This window comes from Aulonocara sp. 'chitande type north' Nkhata Bay, linkage group LG9 (genome assembly GCF_057382095.1).
Source record: "Aulonocara sp. 'chitande type north' Nkhata Bay isolate Kocher_YH1m ecotype deep benthic linkage group LG9, A_spYH_male_GT1.1, whole genome shotgun sequence".
Classification (NCBI taxonomy): domain Eukaryota; kingdom Metazoa; phylum Chordata; class Actinopteri; order Cichliformes; family Cichlidae; genus Aulonocara; species Aulonocara sp. 'chitande type north' Nkhata Bay.
The window spans coordinates 10574135-10601969 of NC_141352.1; the positions used below are offsets into that span (position 1 = coordinate 10574135).

At 40.2% G+C, this 27835-nt stretch overlaps 2 protein-coding genes and 1 long non-coding RNA gene across 3 annotated transcripts; 1 reads left to right on the forward strand and 2 right to left on the reverse strand.

Annotated features, from left to right (window-relative positions):
- Positions 1 to 2658: 2658 nt before the first annotated feature.
- LOC147321647 (uncharacterized) lies at positions 2659 to 5381 on the reverse strand. Its single transcript, XM_086305733.1, has 4 exons — positions 5212 to 5381; positions 4766 to 4961; positions 4635 to 4678; positions 2659 to 4225 (listed from the first exon to the last, which is right to left on the reverse strand). Exons 1-4 carry the CDS (start codon positions 5291 to 5293, stop codon positions 3636 to 3638), a joined length of 912 nt encoding a protein of 303 aa, XP_086161859.1. The 5' UTR covers positions 5294 to 5381; the 3' UTR covers positions 2659 to 3635.
- Positions 5382 to 6230: 849 nt separating this feature from the next.
- LOC147321648 (uncharacterized) lies at positions 6231 to 17727 on the reverse strand. The gene is made up of 4 exons (XR_015130997.1): positions 16348 to 17727; positions 16187 to 16221; positions 7142 to 7630; positions 6231 to 6550 (listed from the first exon to the last, which is right to left on the reverse strand). It is a non-coding gene; the product is annotated as an uncharacterized LOC147321648 (long non-coding RNA).
- Positions 17728 to 18215: 488 nt separating this feature from the next.
- On the forward strand, positions 18216 to 20281 carry LOC147321649 (GTPase IMAP family member 4-like). The gene is made up of 4 exons (XM_086305735.1): positions 18216 to 18280; positions 18382 to 18441; positions 18543 to 18602; positions 18726 to 20281. Exons 1-4 carry the CDS (start codon positions 18262 to 18264, stop codon positions 19433 to 19435), a joined length of 849 nt encoding a protein of 282 aa, XP_086161861.1. The 5' UTR covers positions 18216 to 18261; the 3' UTR covers positions 19436 to 20281.
- Positions 20282 to 27835: the final 7554 nt, after the last annotated feature.

Below are 27835 nucleotides of genomic sequence, written 5' to 3' on the forward strand. Positions count from 1 at the left end.
TTGCTAAAAAAAAAATAAAAATCATCGGCCCATAAAAATGAAAAATCACAGAGCCTTTGTGTATGCCCAGTGGCCAGTCCAGCTATGGTCGTGCCATCAGTTAACCCTGCTGAACCCTTGTGTAGGGACTAAAGCAATATAAAGTAACGCATTAGAGTAACCAGATTATTATTGTGGTAACGTGCACGGGAACTAGTTATTATGCCAAAATCAGGAACGTGTTAATTGTTACTGGGATTTAGGTAGGGTCGTTATTCGTTACTTCTTGTGGTGGCTATCACGGAACTTCCACAGATTCAGTAACATTAGCAAGTGGTGAAGAAATTACACATCTCATTACCTAAATGAGGAGAAGACTGAAGTCCTTGATTGTGCTCCTAAAAATTTTGTACCTAGTGTTATGGAAAACTTGGGTCCACTTGCTACATTTGCCAAACTGTCTATCAGGAACCTTGGTGTTACTATTGACTCAGCTCTGACTTTGGATGCCCATGTAAAATCTTTGGTTCGCTCCTGTTTTTATCATTTGAGAAACATTGCTAAGCTGAGTCCCATTGTATCGCGCTCCAAATTAGAAATTGTCATTCATGCATTTGTTTCATCTCGTCTGGACTACTGTAATTCTTTGTTTACTTGTTTATGTAAAGCCTCTTTGGATCGTCTGCAAGTTGTTCAGAACGCTGCTGCAAAGCTTCTGACCAAGTCCTCCAAGTTTTCCCATGTCACACCCCTGCTGATTCAGCTGCACTGGCTCCCCGTTAAATTCAGGATCCACTTTAAGGTTTTGACCTTGACTTTCAGGGCCCTGCATGGACAAGCACCAACATGTATAAGTGAACTTTTACATCCATACATTCCCAGCAGGTCCCTGAGGTCATGTGACCAGGGCTTGCTTGCTGTCCAAAACACAAGGCTGAAAACAAAAGGCGACAAAGCTTTTGTGACAGTGGCCCACAGATTGTGGAACTCTCTCCCTTTGAGCCTGAGATCTGTGGACTCCGTGGTCGCTTTTAAAAAACAGCTAAAAACTCATCTTTTTAAACTTGCTTTTGGTTGATTTTTACTTTTAGGTTTTAGCTTCTGTGAAGCACTTTGTGATTTTTATCTTGAAAGGTGCTATATAAATAAAAATTTTTTTTACTTTTTTACTTTACTTACAGCATCGAAGATGCAGAAGTTTTGACCACCCCAATCTTCTTATGAAGTGGTGTTGGAAATGCATTTCTGCCTGTGCATTGCTGAGCCCGGGTCCATTGTGAAACTGACGCCACCAACATTAAAGGGACGCTTACATTAGAGCCTCTAATTGCATGTTTTGTTTGGGTATCCAGCAATCAGAAATAGGGAAATTGTATTTATCCCAAATGGAAATTGAGTAAAAAAGTTTATTAATAATTTAAAAAAAGGGGGGTTGTAGCCGGTTGTAGTCAAACCCAGGCCGGCTGCTCTGAGCCATGCAATATACAACTACATGCTCATCTAACTGAGCTAAACCTGCGCCCAACTGGATTTAGTCACCAAAATTGGAGAAGGAATAGAGAGGACATCGACTAACATGGCAGCCTCGCTTCTGTCAGTCTGCCCCAGGGCAGCTGTGGCTACAACTGTAGCTTGCCTCCACCAGTGTGTGAATGTGAGAGTGAATGAATAGTGGAATTGTAAAGCGCTTTGAGGGCCCTGAAAAGCGCTATATAAATGCAATCTATTATTATTATTATTATTATTATTATTATTATTATATGAAACAGGAAATGATGACTGCTATGTATTTTATTTATTTCAACAAAGTAACTGTATTCTGATTACCACCTATTTAAACTGTAACTCTAACGGAATACAGTTGCTCATATTTTGTATTTTAAATATCTAATGCTGGTGCATGTATTCCATTACTCTCCGACACTGGCCATAAATAAACGATGGTTTCAACATTTCTCTTTGAATTTATGTCATGTATAAAAGAAGAAATGATAGTTATAGTTATATTATAGTCAGGTATAGTTCTATTATTATGATGTTTAGGCTGTGTGCAGGCAGGAGTGATGAAATGGGGGACCCAAAGTGCAGACTCTGGAGACAAAACGTGAACTCCAAAAAACAGCTTTATTGCTGAAATAAAAGTAAAAAACTTCCAAATACAAAGAATAAATTCAGGAAGGCAGGCAGACAAAAGACAGCATGAATGAGGGTAGATCACGACACGGACACAGAGAAACACAAGGCTTAAATACACAGAGGGAGCAATCAGGGAATCAGAGACCGGAGGGAAACACAGCTGGTGCAAATCAGGGCTAACGAAACAAGGGAAGCAAAACTTGATACATTAACACGAGACACGGACTTTCAAAGTAAAAGAGGACACATAAAACAGAGATGTAGACTTGACAAGGGGACTCAGCAGACAGAGGAGACAGAGCAACTAAGAAACACAGACAGTAACCAGAACATTAACAAAGAAACTAAAAGACTAGAAATGATAATATCAAAATCCGAGTTCAATAATAAAGTAAACCCAAAACTCTGGGTCGACAACCCAGGTCTCCGAACAATTATAACTGATCGTCAACCCTAAAAGGGTTTGAAGTATTAAATAATGTGCTAAAAATGAATTCAGTTACAATAACCACCAACTTTAAGTCGGAATGTAGGAATTAAGTAGGAAAGGTACTTGAACATCAAGTGTTCAGTAGATGGTGGTACATGACTAGTTACAGCACAGCATAACTTCATCTGAGCCTGCATTTACAGACTCAGAGCATTTGGAAATCACATGCAATAAACCACATTATACATTGTTAAAAGAAAATTGTACATAGTGTGATCAGCTACATGAAATGTGCCCTTTTTACGATCACTAGGCAAACCACATGTCTGCGTGACTTTTCATATAACAACTTTTGTGTGATAAACTTATTTTAGCAACTAACAGCTTCCTGTGTTCTGAGAACATACTGATGTAGAAAAGGGGAACCTCAGCTCTGAGTTCTTGGAATAACTTTGTTATCTTTGTACACACGTGTAACCAGCTTGTATAAATAAAGAACGCAGACAGTGACAGAGCGTGAGTCCGTGAGTGTCTCTCTGCGAGTACGAGCGCTCTGTGGCTGCCCTTGCAAGTAAATCAACTGCAGTGTTTGTGTTTTCTAACTCAGTTGTCTCAGCAGAAGAGCTGTTTGGGAGATTCCTAGAAATCCCCTGTCACACATGCATTATGATTATCATTCACTTTTAATATTTGACATGTTTACTAATGATTGAAGTACATACACCAATTTCGGAGCAAATTTTAAATTGTTTAATGTTTTTTTAAGAACGAACAAAATTGCTAAATAAGAGTGTTTGAGAGAAAATGTGGTTGATGTAAAAAAGACCAAAGAATCACTTGGTTTGGTGTGTGTACAATTTTGTTTTCATTCCTTCTATGCTGTTTATTTTAACATCATGCACAGTCTGTTGATTAGCTTTTGGTTTGAACTTTGACACACACACATACATATATAAGATAAGATATGATAAGATAAAATGACCTTTATTAGTCCCACAGGTGGGACATTTGTTACTTTTGATTATTGCCATCCTGACCCAAAAAGGTTTAATATATATTTATTCGCTTAAAAATCACAACTAAGACCTTTTTATTGTATCTTTGCTGTTTTCTTTAACACCATGCTCACTGTGTTCATTAGCTTTTCCACCTGGTCTGAACTTGAGCTGCGGTTCTCAAAAACAACACACCTGTTGTCGCACTTTTCAATGATTTCTTTCAGACCAGGTTGACAGGAATGAAGAAAACCCTCCAGGGTCATTTCTGCCTCCTCCAGGTCGTCTCCTCGGGTGAACAGGATGACAGTTTGTTCTTTCACTTTGGTCCCAAAAGTGTTTTCTAACTTTTTCAGTATGTCTCTCTCACCATCAGTAAATCTGCTCACATGCATCACAAGTACAAACACACAGAGTTCTGACTCACAGAGCTCTTTGCACCTTTTTACATGTTTGTCCCGAACTGATGGTTCAGTGTCATCATCAAACATGTCTGGAATATCAATCACACGCACATGTACACTATTCATGTCAGTTTCTTCCACCTGACACTCTGTGGTGACTGGATTTGAACTGGGTTTAGAAACAAAGTGCTTCTCTCCAAGGATGGTGTTTCCACTTGCACTCTTTCCAGTCCCAGCCAATCCCAGAAGAACAAGGTTCACTGTGGTGTAAGTATGCTGTCCTGAAATGATGAAGACCAAACACAAATTGAGCGAAATTTCACTCAGCCTGTCAATGTTTTTTTTAAGGTCTACCATCATTTCTAAGGTCTACCATTAGCATTATAACTGTACAGTATATAATGATATCATACATTCGCTAACTCAGTAGGTTTAACTCAGCTGAAAAACATTTACACAAGTGCACAAATCCTCGACGTTTAGGTCCAGCAAAGGGTAATTGTTGCTCAGGCATGCAGAACATTGTTCTGTAGGTAGTATGCTGAACGTTTCAGACCCACTTTTCACACACACACACACACACACACACACACACACACACACACACACACACACACACACACACACACACACACACACCTAATAATCTAATAATATAGTTATAAACTGTTGTAGAAGTTTGTAGCTTACCTTTAGTGTCTGTTAGATTTTGCAACTCAGGGTTTTCAGCAGATCTACAATGTAAGATTTGAGCCTTATTAACTGAGCCAGAAATTGTGTGTGTTCTCAGTTGATCCACAAATCTCCATTTCCACTGTTACCTCTTGTTCTCTTGTCCCATCTGTCTGTCTTCAGACAGTTTTTTCTCTTTGGTGGAGTCTTGATACTTGGTGGAAGAATCAACCTGCTGTTCTGTTTGTTCTTGGTTATCTTTTGTGTCTTCTGAAGGTTTGTCAGTTTTCTCGCTCCAATCTTCTGTCTGCTGCAAAACTTCAGGTACAGATGTGGGCTTTATTACTAATAGACACACACATGCACACGTCAGGTAAGCACGTCAGACTAAGCAAGTATCCAAGGGGGGAAGTACTGTGTATAGTTCTTGATTAAATTATTTGTTTAAACAGCTAAATAAAAGAGCGAACAGACGACTTATGTATAAAGCAGAAAAATCCATGCAACACCGCTGCCCTTTACTGTACACACACACAAACACACGCACACACTTAGAAGTATGCTTTGCAAACTTCAGTAGAAGGTTGTAGCTTACCTTTTGTCTTTGTTTGATGTTGTAATTCAGGATTTTCTGCAGGTCTACAACATACGATTTGAGCAATCAGCTGATCGTTCATATGATTAAATAATGTTCATTAAGGAATAGTAATTAAAAATAGCACCAGAAAAGGTTCAAGTTACAAAGTACTGTACATGCAGTGTTGGGGAGTAACATAATACATGTACCGGCGTTACGTATTTAAAATACAAAATATGAATAACTGTATTCTGTTACAGTTACTATTTAAAAATGCAGTATTCTGAATACAGTTACTTTGTTGAAATAAATGGATTACACGGTGGTCTTTTCCTGTTTCATAAAGCTATGACCTCTCTATTTGGTAATCCACATGAGAGGTTTTTGGACAAAGTTTGTGTTTTTCCCATTGTTTAAGCACTGCTTCCAGCCAAGAATGATACCATATATGCCCCATAGCTGCAGAAAAGGCTAACATTGTTATCTTTTTGCAAAAAAACCAGCTGAACATGAGAGGTTTTCGGACCAATTTTGTGTTCTCCATTCTTTAAGCACCGGTTCGAGCACCGGTTCGAGCACCGTTTAAGCACCGGCACCGTTTCAAAAGTACCGGTTTGGCACCGGTATCGGATAAAATCTAAACGATACCCATCCCTACGGAAGACATTACAAAATACATTTTGAGGCATGTAATCTGTAATCTGTAGTGGAATACATTTTAAAAGCAACACTTCCTAACAGTGTGTACACGTATCAATATACAGCATTAATACACAGCAAATCCAGCATGTCCAAATTAACACTGTTGGATTTGATTTCAACACTATTAAAGTGTCTATATGGGTCCACACCAGAGAGTGTTAATTTAACTCTTTTTGGAGAGTTGGTACGTTAACTCTGATTTAGTGTTAAACACCAAATCTGTCTGGAGTTGATAATTTAACACTTGGTGTTAAGAGTTTATATATTAACTCTCAAAGAGTATTTTAGTTTAACTACATAAGAGTTATCTTCTAATTCATTCTAAAAAGCGGGAATTTTACTGTTCTGAACTTCTAGAAATTTATTTTGGAAATAAACATTTACTAAAAAGACGCAATGGTTTTTGAAAAACATTTATTCTGAACTGTGCATCACAATTTCAAAACATTTTCTGAAAGATGTAACAGTGTACATGTTCTCACTTTCATTAGAACTTTGTTTATCAAAAGGTCTGACATAGGTGAGCTGGTAAATGCAAATAACAGCATTCTCATCACTTATTTCTTCAATACAACATGCATGTCCTTCATTCATCCCTTTGTGGAACTTCAACGCACTTCTGCTCTCCCCCATATTCCATCTTCACAAGCATATCCTGTGCGGAGGTTGAATAAAAATTAGTTGACACTAATTAATGGCACAAATAATCCAGTAAACAATTGCAGCACAGTACAAAAAAAAAAAAAAGGAATCCTCTTTGAGCCATTACTTCTGTAAAGTATTTTCCCAGAAGACAAGGACACAGGCAACAGGTAATACTGAACTAAATGTAAAACCTCAACCTTTTTCATTTTTACCTAAACCGTGTGCACAAAACTCTGGAGGGATCTATGCTAACGTAGAATCCAGTCAGGACGCCTGCTACTGCTGTTTGCTCGTTTTTTTTTTTTTTATGGGCGATCGTTTTCAGGCTTCAAGTAGCACCATTATACCAACATTTCACATTCTAGACATTGTTTTAGGCGTATTTGACCAAAAGTTTGACTGAAAATTCACATGCAAGCTTTTTTTCAAGGCTGTGGTATTTGCCCGCAAACAATACCTTTCAGCTAGCTAAAACAGAATGTTATGCTATCAGCGAGCAACATGGCTAATGCCTTTCACACAGCTTTGTCTCAACTCCAAAGAGCCACAGAAGTAAAAGCTAATAGAAATAATTGAAACAATCTTTGAAAAAATGACTTACCAAGCATGGCAAACAACTCAAATATGTAGAGCAAAATGTTCTGAAACGGCTTCACTTCAGCTTCGATTGGAGCCGTGCTGGGGGCGGAGTCTGTGAATTTACTCTATTGGTGTCATAGCCCCTCTAGGAGTTCAGAGTTAAGAGGTCAAGAGTTAATGTTTCCATTGTAACACCTCCAGATTTGACAGAGAAACACTCATTTTTAACACTCGATTTTAACTACTATCATTTTACACCTCAGAGTTACATTAAAAGAATGTGACTCTACTTAGAGTAAAATTAACTCTACTTTTGCAAGAAGCCTATTAACACCAAAACATTTAACACTTTTGAATTTGCTGTGTACATGTATAGTAAACAACAACCTTTACCTGTTGTTGGTTTGCACCAGTTGTTTGTCTTCAGACAGTTATTTCTGTGCTGCTTGTCCAGAATCCATCATGGGCGACTTAGTTTTATCTCCCTCATCTCTTTTCTGTTGCTGCACATCTTTAGGTAAAGACGTGATGAACACACACACAGACACACACACAGACACACACACACACACACATGTCAAAATGTTATTTTTAGAATTTCTCTGAATTTTCTGAATTTCCCTGAAACGCATATTCAGTTCAGTTCATTTTTATTTCAAAGATTTCAAACATGTGCCTTCACAATCATTACAAAATATCATTCCATTATTTGTTTGAAAAGGAGTAGGCTGAAGAATTTACTTATTTGTCCCTACCCCCTCAAGTTTTACCTCTCATTCATTTAATTTTTTTTTTCTTGGCATGTGAAATGTTGTCAGTGAAAACTGTCACGGCCCTTGGTCTGTGACACAGTGTTTTGAATTGTGTACTATTATTGATCTTTGATTTCTTCATAAATGTTCACTGCTGGTCTCTTGGTTCAAATTTTCAGTATTTCTAGCTCCTAGTTCCTTATCATTGTTAGGGTCCCTGGGTCATTGACCCAGTGTTTTGTGTTTTTGGTTCTTTGATTTTGTTATTTTATTATATTCTAGCTTTGCTTTATGGGTTTTAGGATTATTCTTAGTTTAGGTTCTCTGGGTGGGGTTTGGTTAGAGTTTTAGTGTTCTGGTTTTCTGTCTGTGTTCCATAGTTGCTGTCTCCCCACATCCAGTCAGTGTCTGTGTCTGCCCTGGTCCCACGTCTCTGTTCCCTTTGTTATAGTGCCTGCCTGTGAGTCTGTGTTATGTTTCCTGTTTTACTTTGAAAGTCCATGTCTGATGTTAATGTGTGTGGTTTTGCTTCCCCTTGTCTCGTTAGGCCTGATTTGCCCCATCTGTGTTTCCCTCCTCTTACCCATTCCCTGATTGCTCCCTCTGTGTATTTAAGCCCTGTGTTTCTTTGTGTCTGTGTTGTGATCTACCTTTATCTTGCTGTGTGTTTTGTCTGTGTAGGTGTATTTTGTATTCTTAGTTTTGTTGCCCTTTTGAGTTCAGCATTAAAGCTGTTTTGAGTTACTTTCTGTCTCCGGAGTCTGCACTTTGGGTCGTTCTCCTGCCTTCACACAGCTGTCACATATAAATCATTCTTGATTTCTTGTCTTTAGGTTTTGTTAATGTGCCTCCCCTGTATTCTGTGTTATATCTCCTCCGTGCTTTCCTGTCCCACACGTCTCTATGTTCTGTGTCCTCTTTGCGTCTGTGTTTTTGTGTTTCCTGTTTTACTTCGAAAGTCCTTATTATGTCAGTTTATTCTGTTTTGCTTCCTCCCTGTCTCGTCACATCTATTATGTTTCCCCCTGTTTCTCATTCCCTTGTTACTGATTCTTGTATTTAAGCCCTATGTCTCAGGGTCGAAAATACATAAATATTTATTACAAAATAACACCATATGAAATGATACTGTTTCCACGGTTTTATTGGGATTTCTGTTTCTGAACCTCTCAGAACTTCTCCACATCAGGGCTGTAAGAAGTCATTTTAATATTCATGCAGGACTGCAGCGTGTCATCAGTCAGGAAAAAGCACTGTTTGGACTTCATATAGGTCATGTTGAGAAAACCTGCTGGCATAGCTATGTGGATCCAACGATGGACAGGACTCCAAAATATGGAAAAATATGGAAAGAATGAGTATGATATGATCCACAAGCGTAAACTAAGATTTACAAAGTGATTTGTGTGTAACTTTTAAGGACCCACATTCCACACACAAATGTGACCACATGTAAAACTATTTTACAAGTGTGTGCATCCAAACCTGAATAATTACTGATCATTTACAAACAACCGATGAAGTTCATCTTCACGAATCTAATCATTTTGATTTTCAAAATTTTTCTGTGTGTACAAATGTCTAAAACTACACGTAACTCTCTTGCTCTCTCGCAAAATCTTAAATACCTGTGAAGGAATCACCTGATATGCACAGATCATGTCACATGCCTAAGTTCCAGTGTGAAACAAATGTGTACAAGTCTTTGCTTCTGGATCATATTGTATGCATATCTCCATATCAAAAACAGACTTTTTATGTTCCTATAAGTGTCTGGAATGGAAGATTTATCCCAGATCCATGGCTCTGGACCGTAGTACAGAGACCTCTGGCTGATAATTGATGTTCTGATTTTGACTCGTAGCTGCAAACTAGCTTTCTGGTCTGGGTCAACTTATAGCAAAGTGCAGAGATAGAGAGGCTGTAGAACTTTATTATTCTGGAGCAAGGGAGTAGATTTGGTTTTGGCATTGGTGGGGACGGATGATTCAACCATCAAACCCTGCCCTGTTTCTTTTTTTTTTTTCCTTTTTGTCTTTGCTTCTTGATAAAAAAAAGGAGAAATATACTTGCCTACATATGCTATTCTACATACTTTTAAACCATTTAATTTATATTTATATAATTTATATAACCATTTATATGTGAATTATATAATGTTAAATTACTATTAAACAAATGACTAAGTATTGTAGATTTTAGTTTACTTCAGCCATAATCCATATAAATCAGGTATCATACAAAAATAAAAATAGAGTCATGACAATAAAAGAATATGACTTTAAGGACTTAACATCATTACTTCAGTTATATTACACCAACATCTCTGACACATTAGCACTAAGGGAGCACTAAATGGTCTGGTGGGTTTTGTCCATAAAACTACTCATCTAAGATTACCACAAAGTAAAAGATCTCTCAGCAACATTACGCAACATTTTAGGCACTATTGCTCCGTATGGGGCAATAGTGCTATTGCCCCATACTATGGTGTTATTTTGTATTTTTTATTCTAAACATGAACTACTGTTACAGCAACAGACATGGACTACTGGTGTCCCACACAACAACTCAATGTCCACTATGTGAAGGAGCCAAACACATGCCTTCTCCTCTCGTTAAACTGCTGCCATATTGGTTTTACATCTATACTGTCCAGCCTCTCCTGGTGGACACACAGCAGCATTGTTTAATCTCATTCGAGTCATTGTTGACCTTAGCCATCCTTTTAGTCTTCTGAGAGCACTGAAGCTTCTTTCAGCCTCAGTACCTGCATTTTATCCTCAGATTAAAATTATTATTCTGTGCTTGATGTGCCTCACATTTGGCCCTGGCTCCTCCCCTCTGACTGCACTAGGACATTCTGCCACCTGATAAAATAACACATGGATTCGTGCCATATAAAAAGTGAGACGTGTCAATTCAGATTCTTTGTCAAATATACACTAATGAAACAATTTACAACAGCAGCCTGACAATTGTCATGATAATAAATATTAGTTAATCTACAGCACCAAATCATCAGTCAGTCACCTGTGACCTCTGTCTGAGCTACAACATGGCAGAGCTGCTTCTCTGTCACCTGATAAATAACAGTGAGACATTCCACATACATGCAGTCACACATGTGCTTCAAATACAGTAATGAACCATCAAGTCATTATCCAATTCCACCTGTGATCTTGCATCACCATTGCTCTCTGAGCTTTGTGTTGGTTCTTCACCTGACAAACAGGACATACATGACAATAAGAATAAAATGTGGAGCTGCTTCAGTGTTTCTGTCAATTTGTGCAGATCTTGACTCATCAGTAATGTTTGTAGGCTGAGTGCATTTTTAAAACAATTTGTGCAAACTGCACTGCAAGGTGGAATATTTGCAAAATCATGACTACCTCATGACATTTTGTCTCAAAAATTAACCTATGAATATGTCAGTGCCATTAGGATGGAATTATTGTGTCACCAACATTTTAACGTTAGACATATAATTTTAACAGCCTCTGTAAACTTTTTTTTTTTTTTTTTTTTGCCTGTCCCGTTTGGCTCTTTTGCCATCAGAATTGTTGTCTAAAGGCAAAGAAAGATGCCCAACGGATTTACTTTACCAAACTGACCATCCCAGCCTTGCCGTAATGGTCCATTTGATTCACCTTTTATTGTTTATTTTATTTTCACTTACTGAATACGGGACAGACTTGACTGGGGGAAAGAAGGGGAGAAAGAAAGAGGGAAAGAGAAACAGCTGAGAAGAGGGACGGGGGAGAAGGGCAAAAGACAAAAACCAACAGAACGGGCAGAGAAAAAAAATGCATATATCAATCACCTGGATCACCTGCTGAGAAAGAAAAAAGAAAGCAAGCAGAAGAGAACAAGAGTTATAGAATAAACAACATCACAATGATATATGGGAATATGACAGTAAATACTAAATGTTAAACATTATTGTGCAGCACATAAGATCAACAGAACACAGTGTGCTTTGAGGTAGGAGCCAAAAAGGGTGTAGTTTGTGGGTGTGATCACCCGTGTGTACACCTGTGAGCATGGACGCGCTTGTTTTTTGTTTTTTAAAAGGTTCCTTCATGTAATAATCTGCTAGAGGGTGTGGGGGGGCCACAGCCCCGTCCTCCAGGGCGTGAAGCAGGTATGGAGGAGATCAAGACTCCAGACATCCAGAGGCCCCCAGAACACAAGAGACCAAGGAAGACCAACAGAGGGGCAGCTGCGCCACTGTCCCAGAAAGAGCTGAGGAGAGTCCCAGATGAGGGCTCACTCAGCAGCCGCGGAGCAGAAGCCAGGGGGAGTTGCAGTGACGCGCCCGTGAGCTCCGCCGGCAGCCAGCTGCGCCTGAGTGACCGAGCCCCAGGCCGAGAGGCCGGGGGCACCCCACCTCCGAAGTGTCCCGAGCGAGCCCCAGGCTCCAGGCCCCGATAAGCGGCCGCCAAGGAGTGAGCCGGTGTGTACCTGGACGCCCATCCCCGGACACAAAGAACCACCAACGCACCGATGTCTGAGGGGGTCTGCCACTGGCAGGGGAAGTGGTGGTAGGGGGAGATAGGCCTCCAAACCTTGGAGGGCCTGAGATGTCCCCAGAGAGGTGGCGCCTGACACCCAACCTGACATATAGACACAGACATACAGGCACACACAGATACAAACATCCATTCCCACCCTCATGCTCTCATATGCACTTACTCCACACTCAACCAACGTGGAGACAGACATAAAGAGACGTTGTACACACGATCACACTCCCCAAGCGTACTCTACAAACCGGGTCTAGGTGCCCCCGCCCCTGGAGGGGGGAACTGCACCCAGACCCAGGTGGTGTTTCCCTTTTCCCTGCGGTGGGGAGAGGCAGACCGCCCCGACTCCGCAGCAGCAGGAAGGCTCCACACTCCAGACCGCAGTCGGACGGCCAACTCCTCATCCTAGTCCTAGCCCCCCTGCTCCAGCAGGTCGCAGAGAATGGGGGTGAGAGAAGACTCCAAACCTCCCTCCACCCGCTCATTGTAATGTTGATGCATGTGTGTTCTAAGGTGCATTTAAAACCCAGGAGGGCATGGAGCTACCTGCCAGAGAGCAGCAGGTAAGCGCATGGTCCCTCCTGCTAGCCCTCAATGTCTACGTGTATTTAAAATTGAAAGGTGGGCGACGACGCCAGGGGTGGGGTGTACACCCTGATGGTACTTTGGACTCCGTGTATCGTGCCCACCCCCAAGATCCTATATGTATGTGTAATGAGAGTGTGAGTAATGTGAATGTCTAAGTTGTGGGATAAAATTGAGGCAGAGGCAGCCAGAAGGGGACAGAGGGGGGGGGGGGGGGTAGCCTCCTCTGCACCCTGGTGACATACCCCTACTCCAAGGCCCTGCATGTGTGGGTGGTTGTGGTGGAGCGGGAAGAGGGAGGCAGCTGGAGATGGGGAGGGAAGGAAGGGAGGGGCAAGTGACCCCTCCCTGGGGCCAGCTCCCCCGCTGACCCCAGTAGGCACCCCCATACTCCGCGACCCGCCAGGGAAAGGGGGCCCAGGCCCATCCAGACCGGGCCCAGTGCAGCAGCGCCGCCCGGCCCCACAGAGCCCGGGACAGTCCACCCAACCCCACCACAGAGAAAACTGCACCCACCCCACCATCCACTCATCTTCCAGACTACATAAGACAATAAACACCCAGGCTGAGATCTTCCTCCACCTCTCCTGTATCTCCCCCTCCTGCAGAGGGAGCTCCTGAGGAGAGGAGCCTCTGTAAACTAATATCCTGGCTTGCTCGAGGCTGCTGTTTTCTCTGAAAGTTTCAATCAAAATTAGAAATGCTGCTCTGAGACTGAGAGAACTAATACTGCTGCTTCTTGTGCAGTTAGTTTCCAAAACATGTTATTCATGGTTACATACAATTTTAGACTGATGTGGGCCAAAGCCTAGCATAGCCTGTAACGTTGTTATGACGGACACATTTTATGAGTTAATTTGGCTTTAAGTGACTTACAGGTTTCTTTGAAAAATACTTTCTTATATCCTTTTTGCTGCCATCCTCCTCTCCTCCTTGCAGCTCAGGTTTGCTGCTGCTGAAACTAAACAGAGCTCCCTGAAAGGCACAGCCAATCACATTGGCCATATTTGTCACATGAGGTAGGACTCCATTAGAGAACGTAATTTAACTCTTTCTGCACCGCTGGGTGAATGAGACTAGGGGTGGGTTTTAATAATCGATTCTTGGATAACGTGATATCGATTCATTAAAATCCTGAATCGATTTTTTTATATAAATGTATTTTGCCCAAAATTCCAGAATCTCAGGTGAAACGTCACAAAATTTTGACAACCACCAAACATTTAAAACTGTAAATGAGAGCAGGTACACGGCTTCTGCACAAAGACGTAAACACAAAGCGCAGACCCGCGGATCAGAATCAGTGAGATGTCGCCTTTCTCACCCGATGGCACGGACACGCTCGGGGCTGGAAGCCGACAGCTTGCTGATTCTGATGTTTCGGCGCGTCCGCGCTTTGTGTTTACGCCCTTTTTGCGATGATTCTAGAGCTGTTAGTTTTATCTCTCTGTGGTGAGAATAAGGCACAGCGGGACCACGGAATATCCTTTCGAGACATTTTTATTCACACTCACCACAACAACAACCACACACACCTGAGTCCCCGTGTTTTAACCTAGCAGGCGTGATTATGGATGCCGTGCAGGTGCGTCCGCCCTCCCTGCACGGCACCGCAGACCACGCCCCACCACACTCTCTCCAAACAATATTGACCAAACTAGCAGCAAAAGAAGATCCAAACGCTTCACATAAACATCGTCATGAATTCACTCTGACTTTTCCTGTTTTGCTTCCACTACAATAAAATCACACTTCATGCACAGCTCTCTCTCTCTCTCTCTGGGTGTACCTCAAGAACAGTTTTCCGTCTATCCCCGAAATCTGTTTTCTGCATTATTCACTTGCTTGTTATGCACAAGACTACAGTTGTTTACAGCGCTGTCGGCTGCTGTTTTTTCCTTTTACTTACTTCCGAAAAGAAAACCTAATTTCTGCTGTTCAATACTGAACAAATTTAAACTTTTTAAAATTATACAAAATGCAAAACGCTGTGTCTCTAATAAAACTGCTGTAATTTCAGAGGTAATGTTCATAAGTTGATTAATGGTTTTCTTTTGTTTTTGATGTACTGCAGAATATTTTTATAAAATTCCAGGCCAGGAAAATCACCTTCATGTTTTTCTGTGTTTTATCTTCAGCTACTTTGACACAAAGGCATCTGCTGTGATGCTCACACCTTTGATAGTCTTGTGTGTGTCAGCTTCCTTTTTATAGATACAAAAATATGTAAATGTACTGATCTGAATTATAATATTTCTGACTGTCTGAGGCAAAATTTCCCAGATTCAAATCGAATTGAATCGTGGATCGAATCGATGTGTATTTTACAATTTTGTTCTGTTCTTCTAGAATATCATTAAATTTACATAAATAGACTGTGATTTCACATTTCAAATGTAAATTAACGTAAAATCACTGTAATGTAATAAAACATAATTTTCTTGTTTTTTAAATGTATATGCATATTTAGATTGTTAAAATACATTCACAAATGTATCATGATTTCACAAATATTTGTCCGTTATTTGAAAGATTGAACTGTTAAATTCAAATGTAATGCTATGGAAAAATATATGAAATGAGTCTCATGAACTTTGTTAACATCAAATAATTGTTACTATTATTGCTGTTTAGGGCGATCGTAGCTCAAGAGTTGGCAGTTCGCCTTGCAATCAGGAGGTTGCCGGTTCGAGCCCCGGCTCGGACACTCTCGGTCTTTGTGTCCTTGGTCAAGACACTTCACCTACTACCTACTGGTGATAGCCAGAGGGGCCAATGGTGTGATATGGCAGCCTCTGTCAGTCTGTCCCAGGGCATGCTATCCATTATTATTTGAACCAACTGTTGACTGTAAATTTCTGTACATTTAAGTATTATTATGCATATTGCCACATTCATTGACCTTGTTTATAGGTAATTTCATTGTTTAATCACATTGACATGTTCCTAATTTAATGTTTAAAAGCACTTGAAGAAGGCAAAATCCCATGTAAAATTAGGGCAACAAACTGTATTGTCATTACTGAAAATAACTGTATTTTTATGAGGAAGTTATTTTCTTTTATTTGATGGTATTATTTTGGTGCCCCAGCTGCCGGAATATTACGGTTTTTCTAGGATTTATTTTTAACAGTGCACAGAGAGACCTAACACAGACCCACACACTTGAATATGGTTGGAAGCATCTTTGAAATAGCTTACCTTTCTTCTTTCTTTGATGTTGTTGGTCAGTAGATCTACAATGTAGGATTAGAGCCTTATTAACTGCTTAAAGTTACAAAGTACAGTACTTGTATGAATGTACAGCATAGTTCTTTTTACATAATGTCCTGTAATAGCCAATTTGAAACTGAAACCTTTACCTGACTTTTGTTGCTTGCACTTGTTGGATGCCTTCAGCTGGTTTTTCGTTTTTTGTTTTGGTACCACCCATGGTACAGGACCTGAGCTGCTTTTCGGCGTGTTCTAAAGGTTTCTGAGTCTTTTGAGCTTTCTCTTTTTTCTGCTGCTGCTCAACTTTGGATCAAAACGTACCCTCTACAACCAACACACACACAGAAAATCTGAAGCGAGGAAGCACTACCAGTGAAGAAAAAACACAGAGCAGCACATTTTTAGTACGGCTTATGTACCCTACCAGTCAAACATTTGGACACACCTTCTCATTTATTGTTTTTTCTTTATTTTCAATACTATTTACATTATAGAATTAAGGCATCAATCTATGAATGAACACAAATGGAATATTGTTGTAAACAAAAAAGTATATAACTCAAAAAGCTATTTCACACTTTTGTTTTTCTCAGTGAAGCTAATTGACAGAAAGCCAAAGGCTTGCAGCAATGTCAACAAATGAAAGGGTGGCTACTTTGAAAAATCCACAATCTAAAACATATTTAGAGTTATTTATCAATCCTTTCTTTGCTAGATAATTCCATACATCTTGCTTTATATATTTGGTGTTTTCAGTATGTATCTATGATGTAGAAAGTAGTAAAGTAAAGTAAAGTAAAGAAAAAACATTAAATTAGAAGGTGTGTCCAAGCTCTGGGCTCCTTTGATCAGCTCCATCACCTAGTGGGGGTGGGGGGTCATAGTTTGGTCCCGCCTTCACTGTTGTGATTGGTGTGGGGGTAGGGACAGGCTTAGGGCGTTGGGGGGTTCCCCGGAGGCATCTTCCTTGGGGGGCTCAACCCGGGGTAGCAGTCATGTCCGGTTAGGGGCTCTGTTGGCTCTCCGGTGACTGTTTCCTCGCGGCTGCGTGCAGCGGGGCTAGGGGAGGGTCTGTGCTGACGGACGTGGGTTACTGACCTGGTAGCCTGGCTGCCCCTGGGTGGGTCCGGGATGGGCGTGAGGTTCTGGGGGCGCTCCGTCTCTGGGCTGGGACCCGGACCGGGCCTCCGGGGCTTGGGTCCTGGTTGGTGTGTTGCCGGGGTTGTGGGCGGGTGGGTGCATGGGGGCCCAGCCCTGGAGCAGGGTGCCGCCGGTGCGTCGAGCCACCTGGGGGGCTCTTCAACTGGTGGGGGAGATTGTCACATCTTGCAGGAGCTTTCCTCTCCTCAGGAGCTGCCTCTGCAGGAGGGGGAGATACAGGAGAGGTGGAGGAAGATCTCAGCCTGGGTGTTTATTGTCTTATGTAGTCTGGAAGATGAGTGGATGGTGGGGTGGGTGCAGTTTTCTCTGTGGTGGGGTTGGGTGGACTGTCCCGGGCTCTGTGGGGCCGGGCGGTGCTGCTGCACTGGGCCCGGTCTGGGCCAAACAAACAAAAAAAAAAAGAAAAAAAAAAAGAAGGTGTGTCCAAACTGACTGATAGTGTATACAGCAGAGAAAGACACAACAAAGAAAATCAGTGCACACACAAAAGTTAACAGAAGAATTTACTATTCATATGTGTTAAGTGTTCAGTGGGCAAACAAAAGAAACAAAAAACAATACTAATTCTAGTCCGCTGCATGCTAGACTTCTTCTTACTTCCACTTTTTCCTTTCCTCTATATTCGTCCTGCTCCATCATCTTGCCTAACACAAATATAAATTTTAACAGTCATACTGAATGCAAACTTGGTGGCAAAACTTACTGTCAGAGAAAGTCTTTCAATCCTGTTCAGTAAAAGGTTGTGTGGTGTGTGCAAGGTGTGCTCGTCTTTGTCTCTATCATATAAACCTGTTATGCAAATGCTGGAGGTGTGTCAGCTGTGAAGCTACAAATAATGCGTTGAACAGAAGCTTGAACACTCATCTCTCTCACCTGTGTGGTTACAACACTGAATACAAATTATGGCTTCATCTGCATCAGGTAAAAATATTTAATCTGCTGTGTTTATAATTATTGTTGGTAAAATGTCAAGATGTCAACATTTCAGAAGAGTTAAACTGAAGCTTTGAACCCTGTTTCAGATTCGGGTGTGATGAGTGAAAAAATTGATGAGAAGAGTGCTGAGGCTTCATCTACATCAGGTAAAAATATTTAATCTGCTGTGTTTATAATTATTGTTGGTAAAATGTCAAGATGTCAACATTTCAGAAGAGTTAAACTGAAGCTTTGAACCCTGTTTCAGATTCGGGTGTGATGAGTGAAAAAATTGATGAGAAGAGTGCTGAGGCTTCATCTAAATCAGGTAAAATGTATTTAATCTGCTCTGTTTATATGTGTTATATGTGCTCATATGCACTGAAATACATGAAACGTATTGACATAACCTTTCAGATGTGTTAAACTGAAGTCATGAATTGTATTTCAGATCCTGATTTGAGGATTGTGATGATTGGAAAAACTGGTGTGGGAAAGAGTGCTGTTGGGAACACCATCCTGGAAAAAAAACATTTCAAGTCTCTTCCCAGTTCAGAGTCGGTGACTGAAACCTGTAAAGCAGGTGAAACAGATGGGGCCGTGAGAAAAATTTCTATTACAGACACACCAGGGATCATTGACACTAAGCTATCTGAAGAGATGATCAAAAAGGAAATTATAAAATGTGTTGAAGTCTCCAGTCCAGGGCCTCATGTTTTTCTACTGGTGCTCCAAGTCGGCCGATTCACCACAGAGGAGAAAAACTCTGTGGAAGCCCTGCAGGAGCTGTTTGGTCCAAAAGCTAACAATTACATGATTGTGCTGTTCACCCACGGAGATGATCTTGAAGACCAGGAAATGACCATACAGCAGTATGTACGTGAAGCCAAATCAGGCCTCAGACAAGTCATCCAAAGCTGTGGAAACAGGTTCCACGTCTTCAACAACAGAGGCAAAGACAGAAAGCAGGTGGAGGAGTTGATCAAGAAGATTGACGACATGGTGGCAGTAAACGGTGGCACATACTACACCAATGCCATGTACAGAGAGGTGGAAGAAAGGAAACAGAAACAGGCTGAGATGGAGGATGAAGAATACAAGTTCCTGGGTCAACTGTTAGAGCAGATTCTGCGTTTTCATTCACGTCTTAAAAGAGAATAAATTTTTTTTAGATGATGTAAACCTGTAGACAAATATCTGTGGTGTTAATTTGCCCTGGTTAGATTTGACCTTTGTGTTGACAGTAAAGAAATCTTAGTTAAGAAGAATGCATTTTAAAAAAGTAGTGATAAATCAAGCTGTGATATGCTACAAATATTTTTATAAAAAATATTTCTTACATATATATGTGTGTATATCAGAATCAGAAGACTTTATTGATCCCAAGGGGAAATTATGTTGGTTACAGTGCTCCAGTACAATCAGTAACAAAAACAGACAACACTAGAAGTAAGAAATAGAACAATATATATAATATATACATGCATATAAGTCGCTTACTGATGAATATCTGAATGAGAAGGAAAGAAAGAAAGAAGAGCATGTGTAAAAAGGTTGTAGCTATTGCAGTATACAGTGTGTTAGGTGGAGGAGTTGTACAGGGAGATGGCCACATCTTTTCATGTGTGTGGGGGTGCACAACTATGTTTATATAAGAATATATATCTGTAAGCCTGTATATTTTGTATATATGACACGTTACTGGGCTTAAAAATAAATACATGTAACAAATGATAAGGAAGAATTAATTATGGACAGGGCATAAACAGAAAGAAAAAGTGTTTACTATTAGTTAGTGAATAGTGGAAAAGGGATAAACTTGTGCTTTATCATACTCCTTTCTGGTCATATAAGTTATTTATAATTATTTTTTTTTTCCTTTTGTTTTGCTTTGTTTGTTTGTGTCTCTTTTTCTCTGTTGTTGTTATACTGTTTTAACATGTTAAAATAAAGATACAATATAAACAAAAAGATTTTAAGAATTAGGTTTTAATACGGAGCCACACACAGAATCTCAAACACACATTGTTCTTCGAACCTATTTTTTGACAAATCATAATGATTCATAAAAGCTTAGATTTATCAGTAAATTACATTAAATATCATAAAATTAATTCAAACATATCCAACAGGGTTTGTTACAAATAGGTAAGTTTGTAACTATAGAAAATAGATTTTTTTGTACAATAGAAAATATTTATAAATAAATAAATAAATAAATAAATATATATATATATATATATACACACACACACACACACACACACACACACATATATATATATATATATATATATATATATATATATATATATATATATATATATATATGGCAGCTCATAAACACTAATCTGAGCTTGTCTTGGAGTAGAAGATGGAGAGAGTATGCAGAGGCCTGAAATTTATAGATGCATCATATAGACCACAGACAATCAGTATTTTGGAAAATATTATCACCCCGAAGGAAATCACAAGAGTCAACAAGACAGTGCAGACACAATAGTGCAAAAGAAGACTTGTTTTGTACAAAGTAACTTGGTGTATGAAGGTGTGCGCGTGTGTATGTATGAGAGTCTGCAGATAAGTGCTTGGTAGTGATATGTATGAAAGTATGTGTGTGTGTTCTCTAGCAATGTAAGCAAGTTGTTTTTATATCTAACCAAACAACATTTCTCTTTAAAACAACTTAAATTATAGTAGTCATAAAAGCATTTTTCCTATTAAAAATTGTATTCAGCTACAGGTTTGGCTGTGAAAGTCTTAAATCAGGGAGGCAAAGCTCATGGACCCCTGAAGAAATGTACAGTTGGACCAAGATATCGTATCTGAGGTACCACTTGGGAGGTGGGAAAGTGCACCTTCAGACAGAGAAGACAGCAGTCATAGCATCCTGTCTGTGTCCAAAGACCAAAAAAGAGCTGAGGTGGTTTTTGAGACTTGCTTGCTATTTTTTCCTGAATTTTGTGGAGCTGACCAGTCCCTAAACTCACCTCACCTAAAAGGTTGCTCCAGGTGTGGTCCAGTGAATGGAGCAGTGCCAAGTGGCATTTGATTGTGTGAAAAACACTCTGTGGAGAACTTTCCCTGTTGTTTTCATCAGGTGAAAACTTTTTGAAATGTCAGATTTGAAACAGAATGAAAAAAGTTATTGAAAAAGAGTGCTTGGAAATTCAATTAGCATTCGTCTTCCTTGTTATTACCTTCTGGGATGCCCATTTACCTTGACTTTAAAGTCAAGGTGAGAAGTCATGTTTTCTTAAAAATTTGTAAATGCGATAACTCAATAAGTAAATCATACTGTATGTGCATCAATTATCTTTTGGGCTTTTTTTTTTTTACTTTATAAAATAGTACAGTGGAGATTAGATAGGAAAATAAGGAGTCAGAGAGCGCAGCAAAGGGCCTCAGGATGGTGTCGAACCTGGGCTGCTACACTTATGTCTTGTCGAATACTGTTGGGTGGTGCCCGGTCTAAACATATTTAAACTACATAAAAAGAATATTTAAATGTTAATATCTATTGACGTTCAATGGAAAGACATTTTTTTGATTCTACAAAACTAAATCATACTTTAGTCATACTTTTTTTTTAACATTATCATAAGTCATCTTTAATACATCTGATTCATTGTGATCTCATCAACAATAATGTTAGTAAAAATATTTTCATTGGAAAGTCACAGATATTACAGGTATATATATATTAGGGGTGCAACGATACACAAAATTCACGGTTCGGTTCGGTTCGATACTTTGGTGTCACGGTTCGGTATTTTTCGATACAAAAAAAATGTTCATGCCTTTTTAATTTGTCATTTATTAAAATTATAAATATATATTTTAACTCAAAAGTACAGTTTTTAAATTTAACCCTAACCCTTGTGCGTGTTTTTTATTTTGACAGCGAATGCGCACCTGCGGACCACTTGTGCACCCCTGGTTATATAGCTCGTCATATTGCAGCCACAGAAATTCTTTTGTCCATGAAACCATAAAGCTGCACTTTCTTTTTGCCTTATAGTCTGATTTGTCATAACTTTTCTGTTTTGTGGTAAGTTTTTCTTTGGCTGTCACTTCTTCACCCTGACCTGTCTTATTTGGCTCAGCAGAACTGAAAGATATATTCTGCTGCTTTTACACACGCACTCACATAAGCTCAGCGATTCTCTGCGCGATCAACTTCTCACATGTTTAAGCTTGCTGCGGGAGATTTCACTTGTCATGTTTGCATAGTAAGCTAACGATTAATAAGACGATGTCAGAGGAATTGGTGCATAAACTATCATCACTCACAGATCAGTGCTGTCGCTCTCTATACACAGTTCACGCGATTGCAAAGTGAAAGCAAAAAAACAAGCGCAAATTCAAACGCGACTTCAATATGTCACATATTGACAGTGGCTCACCGATGCCAATGACATAATTACCCAGCTACATTTCTGAAAGAATGCAAAAGCATTGACATATATTTTTCCTTCCTACAATAGCCCGACGGGCAGGGCAGAGATAGATTTTGGTAGCCCGACTGAAAAAATCGCTAGCTCCGGGACATCGGGCTAGCGATATTGCGAGCCCTGTATCTGATTGAGGAATCACTCATCTTTGTCTTTGCACTAGGATGATGTCGGCGTAAATGTGCAGTCATATTCGTTGTGTTCCCGCTAGTGCTTTCAGGTTAATCTTGTTGAAATGACCTTAACGCCACAACACGGCAAATCTCCATTAACGAGCTACCGCCGATCGCCCGTTCATGGGGCTAGACGGCCAACACGTTAACGAGCTAACTGCGCTAACACACTAGCTCCCACCCATGTAATTGAGCATTGCATGGCACATCCAACATACTGTTTTACTTTAGTCCATGACTCGCTTACCTTCAGGGTCATACGTCACATGAAAACCAAAATAATTCCAAACGCCAGATCTGAATGAGGGTGGGCGAAGTCCAAGTTGCAAGGAGTGCTTAACTTCTGTCTCGCTAGCTTGCCCTGCGCTCTTCCTTCTGACGATGCTGTCTTTGTTGAGCGCTCAGTGGATCTGCGCTGGACAGTACAGCCTAGGCGGAGTAGTCGAACGCAGATTCACTGAGCGCTCAACACAGACAGCATCGTCAGAAGGAAAGTTGATAAAATAAATTGCAAATTTTGTATTGTTCGATACATATGCGTACCGAACCGAAAGCACTGTATCGAACGGTTCAATATCGATACGAATATCGTTGCACCCCTAATATATATATATATATATATATATATATATATATATATATATATATATATATATATATATATTTTTTTTTTTTTTTTGTCCCGTTTGGATCTATAGCCATCAGAATTGTTGTCTTAAGGCCAAGAAAGATGCCAAGCGGATTTATTTTACCAAGTGGATCATCATGGCCTTGCCATATTGGTCCATTTGATTGACCTTTATTATAATTATGAATTTATTTTATTTTCAGTTGCTACAAACGGGACAGACATGACTGTGGGATAGGACAGGGGGAAAGAATGAAAGAAAGAGAGGGAGAGAAAAAAAGAAAACCAAAGGGGAGAAGAGACGGTGAGAAGGGGGGGGAAGAGAGAAAAAAACAAACAAACAAACAAAAAAAAAAAAACTCCTGGGTCACCTGTATGGAGGAAAAAAAAACAGAGGAGAAAGCAAACAACAAAGAGCAACATAATAAGAAAAAAAAAAGCACCATCACAATAAACTAGCTAGCAGTAGATATCAATAGTTACTAAATAATAAACGAAAACGGCCCCCAGAACACAAGAGACCAAGGAAGACCCACAGAGGGGCAGCCGCGCCACTGTCCCAGAAAGAGCTGAGGAGAGTCCCAGATGAGGGCTCATTCAGCAGCCGCGGAGCAGAAGCCAGGGGGAGTTGCAGTGACGCGCCCGTGAGCTCCGCCGGCAGCCAGCTGTGCCTGAGTGACCGAGCCCCAGGCCGAGAGGCCGGGGGCACCTGTTACGTCTGGTTCAGTTTGGGTAAGAAGGAAAAACAGCCGAGTCCGTGTAGGTGACAAAAATAGTGATTTTATTACACACTTCTAAGACAGAAGCATGGGAAGACAAGCGTACAGCCACAGATCTCCAAAGAGTGGACCGTTCCCCATCCTTATATAACCCATGATGACATCACACAGTTAGACCTTACTGGAAATGATAACAGTCTCCCCATAGTCCAAAGTTCTCCTTATACAAACATCAGATGATACTTTAGAGAAAAACAAGTGTGTGACATGTCATGTTGTGCAGTTCTGTGAGCCTGTGTGTCCAACTAGAGAATGTCCTGACATGACCTCCCTGTGTAAATAAGGGTGAACGTGCGTGTTTACATAACTCTCTATGTGCATGTCCTGATGTAGGCCTGCAAATGAATTAGAACAAGGTCCTGCTGGACCCTCCAGTTATGGACGGTGAATACAATGCTGTGGATACCATTTGAGACTTGATTACAATGATGATAACATGCATACATTAATCTTTACTCAGATTACCATAGATATAAAACAAAGATTATACTGTCATCAGATTCCACAATGGTAAATGATTAATGATTGATACTTCTAATTATAACTGTGATCATAAGAATACAAAATAAAATATCTCCTGGTCACATTCCTCCTCTTTGGGCTGGCTTGCCAGCCCAACTCACACCAGGATTTGTCTCCAAACCAAACAAACACGTTATGACACTTATCAACCCCAACACCTCCGTTGTTTTCCAATTTTCCCACAACCCAGCTGTTCCTTTAGCTTCAGACTCGAGTTTCAGCCTGTCACGCTTCAGGCCCCTTTACCACCTCCTCTTGGAGTGAAGAAACGCCCTCGGATTCTTCTTTCTTCAGCTCCCCAGGTAGACTACTGAGTGAGCTAGCCACGTTGCAGAGGATTATTCTGCCTCAGTTTTACCACCCGTGTTGTGACTTGGAATGAGCTTTTCCCTGAGCTCCCCTCTGCTCATTCACCTTGAGACCACCGGAAACAGAACTATTACTTCTGGAGCTTGGCACGCTCCCTCCTTCTCCTGGAAGCTCAGTAGCACAGCTCTCTGTGCCATTTCCGCTGTTCTGCTCAAGATGATCCCTGACGCCTCTCTGCTCACGTCTCATCCAAGCATTCCCCGAGACCTCATTGTTCTGGTGTTTACTCCTTTCTCTGCAAGAGACAGAAAGCCAACACATCCCCCTCGCTGGCTCTCCTAACCTAATATTGTTGACTTTGTTCATTCCAATCCTATGCTATGCCTATGTGACTGATTTATCTGATTCTGATTCTGATTCCGATTCTATGTGTGTAAGCGTGCATGCATTTAACCCTCTTCACTTGAAGTCAATACCTCCAATATATCAATCCGATCCTTCGATGCAAATCATTAAAACACAAACGAAATCATAGACCCCTGCTATAGCTTTTTGCCTTATGAAGCTGAGCACAAATTCTATAATGAGCAACAACCTGCAATATGTACCAAAAATCTTCATGGTTACACCTGCAATTAAAGATCAGATGCATTTTATATCTGTTTTAATTCTTCCTTATATAGAACCTCCTCAGTGTCAGGTTAATTTTAATTAATCTCAACTAATAGTTCTAGTTGTATTTTGCAATTCAGCTAAAAAGCAAACCTGTTAAAGCAAACAGCTTATTTACAACCACCTGCAAATCATAAGAGTAATAAAAGATTCAGCACAACAGACAAGTATCATGTTCAGGATTTCTCCAATCATTATATCACTATTATTGCCGCAATTTGCTTTATTCACCCTTTGGGCAATGTTACTCCACTTGTGTATCCCTACCAAGAGCTCCCTAGTGGCCAGTTAGTGAGCTCTGTCAAACAGTCCCCAAATTAGTTATTTGTTATTATTACTTGTTTTATTATTATTCTTTTGTTTTCATGTCACTTGTCTGTTTTCTACTGCACCCTCCTCACACATTCTTAACAAAGCAAAGCAAACATTAGCAGCACATCCACATTCCAGAGGTGCTATAAAAAGATTTCCTGTAAAAAGAATCACACATAAATTCATCCACCCTCTTGTTCTATCTCGGTGGAGGTTAACCTTAAGTCGTAGTCAAGTCTTGTCATCTTTTACCAGTCAGTCCGTTTGTTTTGTTTCCAGTCTTTCATCCATTCTTTCTTTCTTTGCTGATAGTGGAAACCATCGTCGCATTTAGATTTCCGCCCTCAGCAAAAATGAGCTCATTTCAAAAAGAAAAAGAAGAACTTGAGATCGGATTACCTCGCTGAATCCTTTTTTGGGCAGGGACTCTCATTTTCTAATTGTCCCCATAAGTGGTTTCCTCCAGAGCCCATTTCAATGCGGAGAAACTCACTTACAACAATTTTCTCGCCGACGTGTAATGCTTGTAATTTCCGATGTGCAGATCTGCTTAAAGAAAAGATTCACAAACAAAAATCAGTGCACTGTTCAAAATATAAAACAAAATAAAATGAAAAATAACAAAAACAAAATGCTGACGCCCGGGTCTTAGGACTTGTCACTGAATATTCCTCCCATCAATAAAAATACCAACCTAAACCTACACAGAGTCAAATCAACACCACCTCAACCTTTTCATATTCATAAACCTATATGTTTTGCGTTCGTGAAACAAAATAGAACCGTTTCCATATTAAGTAATTTGAGCTCTTGAAATGTTTTAATTCTCTTAATTCTGCCAGTTTATTTCAACACTTATTCAATGACTTTTATTCAACTGCTACTTGGTCACTCAAATCTTACCTGTTCAAATTGCCTAGAGTTCAACAAAGTCTAGATCCCCGTTATCATGAAACTTGAACGGGTGTACGATGATTTACTTACAGTAATTTAGAATCATCACTCAACCTAGCTCTACTACTGGCACTGCGTGACTTTTCTCACACTGGAAACCAGAATTTAGTACAGAACTTTAATACCTCAGGCAATCGTGTTCAAGGGCTGCCCCCCCCTTTCTCTTCTTCTTTGTCCGTGTGTTCCTCCTTTTATTAAATCTCCATCACAATGATGTGGCGCTCTGAAATAAGACTCACACTGTTAATTCATCGTTTTCACTCTGCACCGCTGCTCAGGCTGTTTTCTTTTCTTTTTATTGTACAGTAAACAATTGAGTCGAGGCCTTAAGCCCCAGATATCTCGCACGGGCATCGTTTTCATAACCAAACCGCTCCGGACCCTGCTCCCCAGACCACACAAATGCCCTCTGGGCTTATTATTGTAGCAGATTCTGTATTTGAATTTGTTGTGTGCAGCATTGAGCCTTTGTCAGTAAAGCATTCTTCATTGCAGCAGCTTGGAGCATTGTGTGTCACTTCTTAGTGAATTAAATCAACATTTTGATTTTGGTGCATGGGTATGTATCAGTTTTCACTCCCTCAACGAGTGCATAAGTGTTCATGTGTGTGTTTCTCTTCATTCTAAGTCGGCGCATGCAGAAGTGTGTGTTTGTGTGTTGGTGTATGTTTGTGTTCATCACCTTCCTGTTCTGTAGTTCAGGTAAACCAGCAGCCTGAAGCATGCCCTGAGGTCCTGCCCTCCTCTTTGGGTCTGTT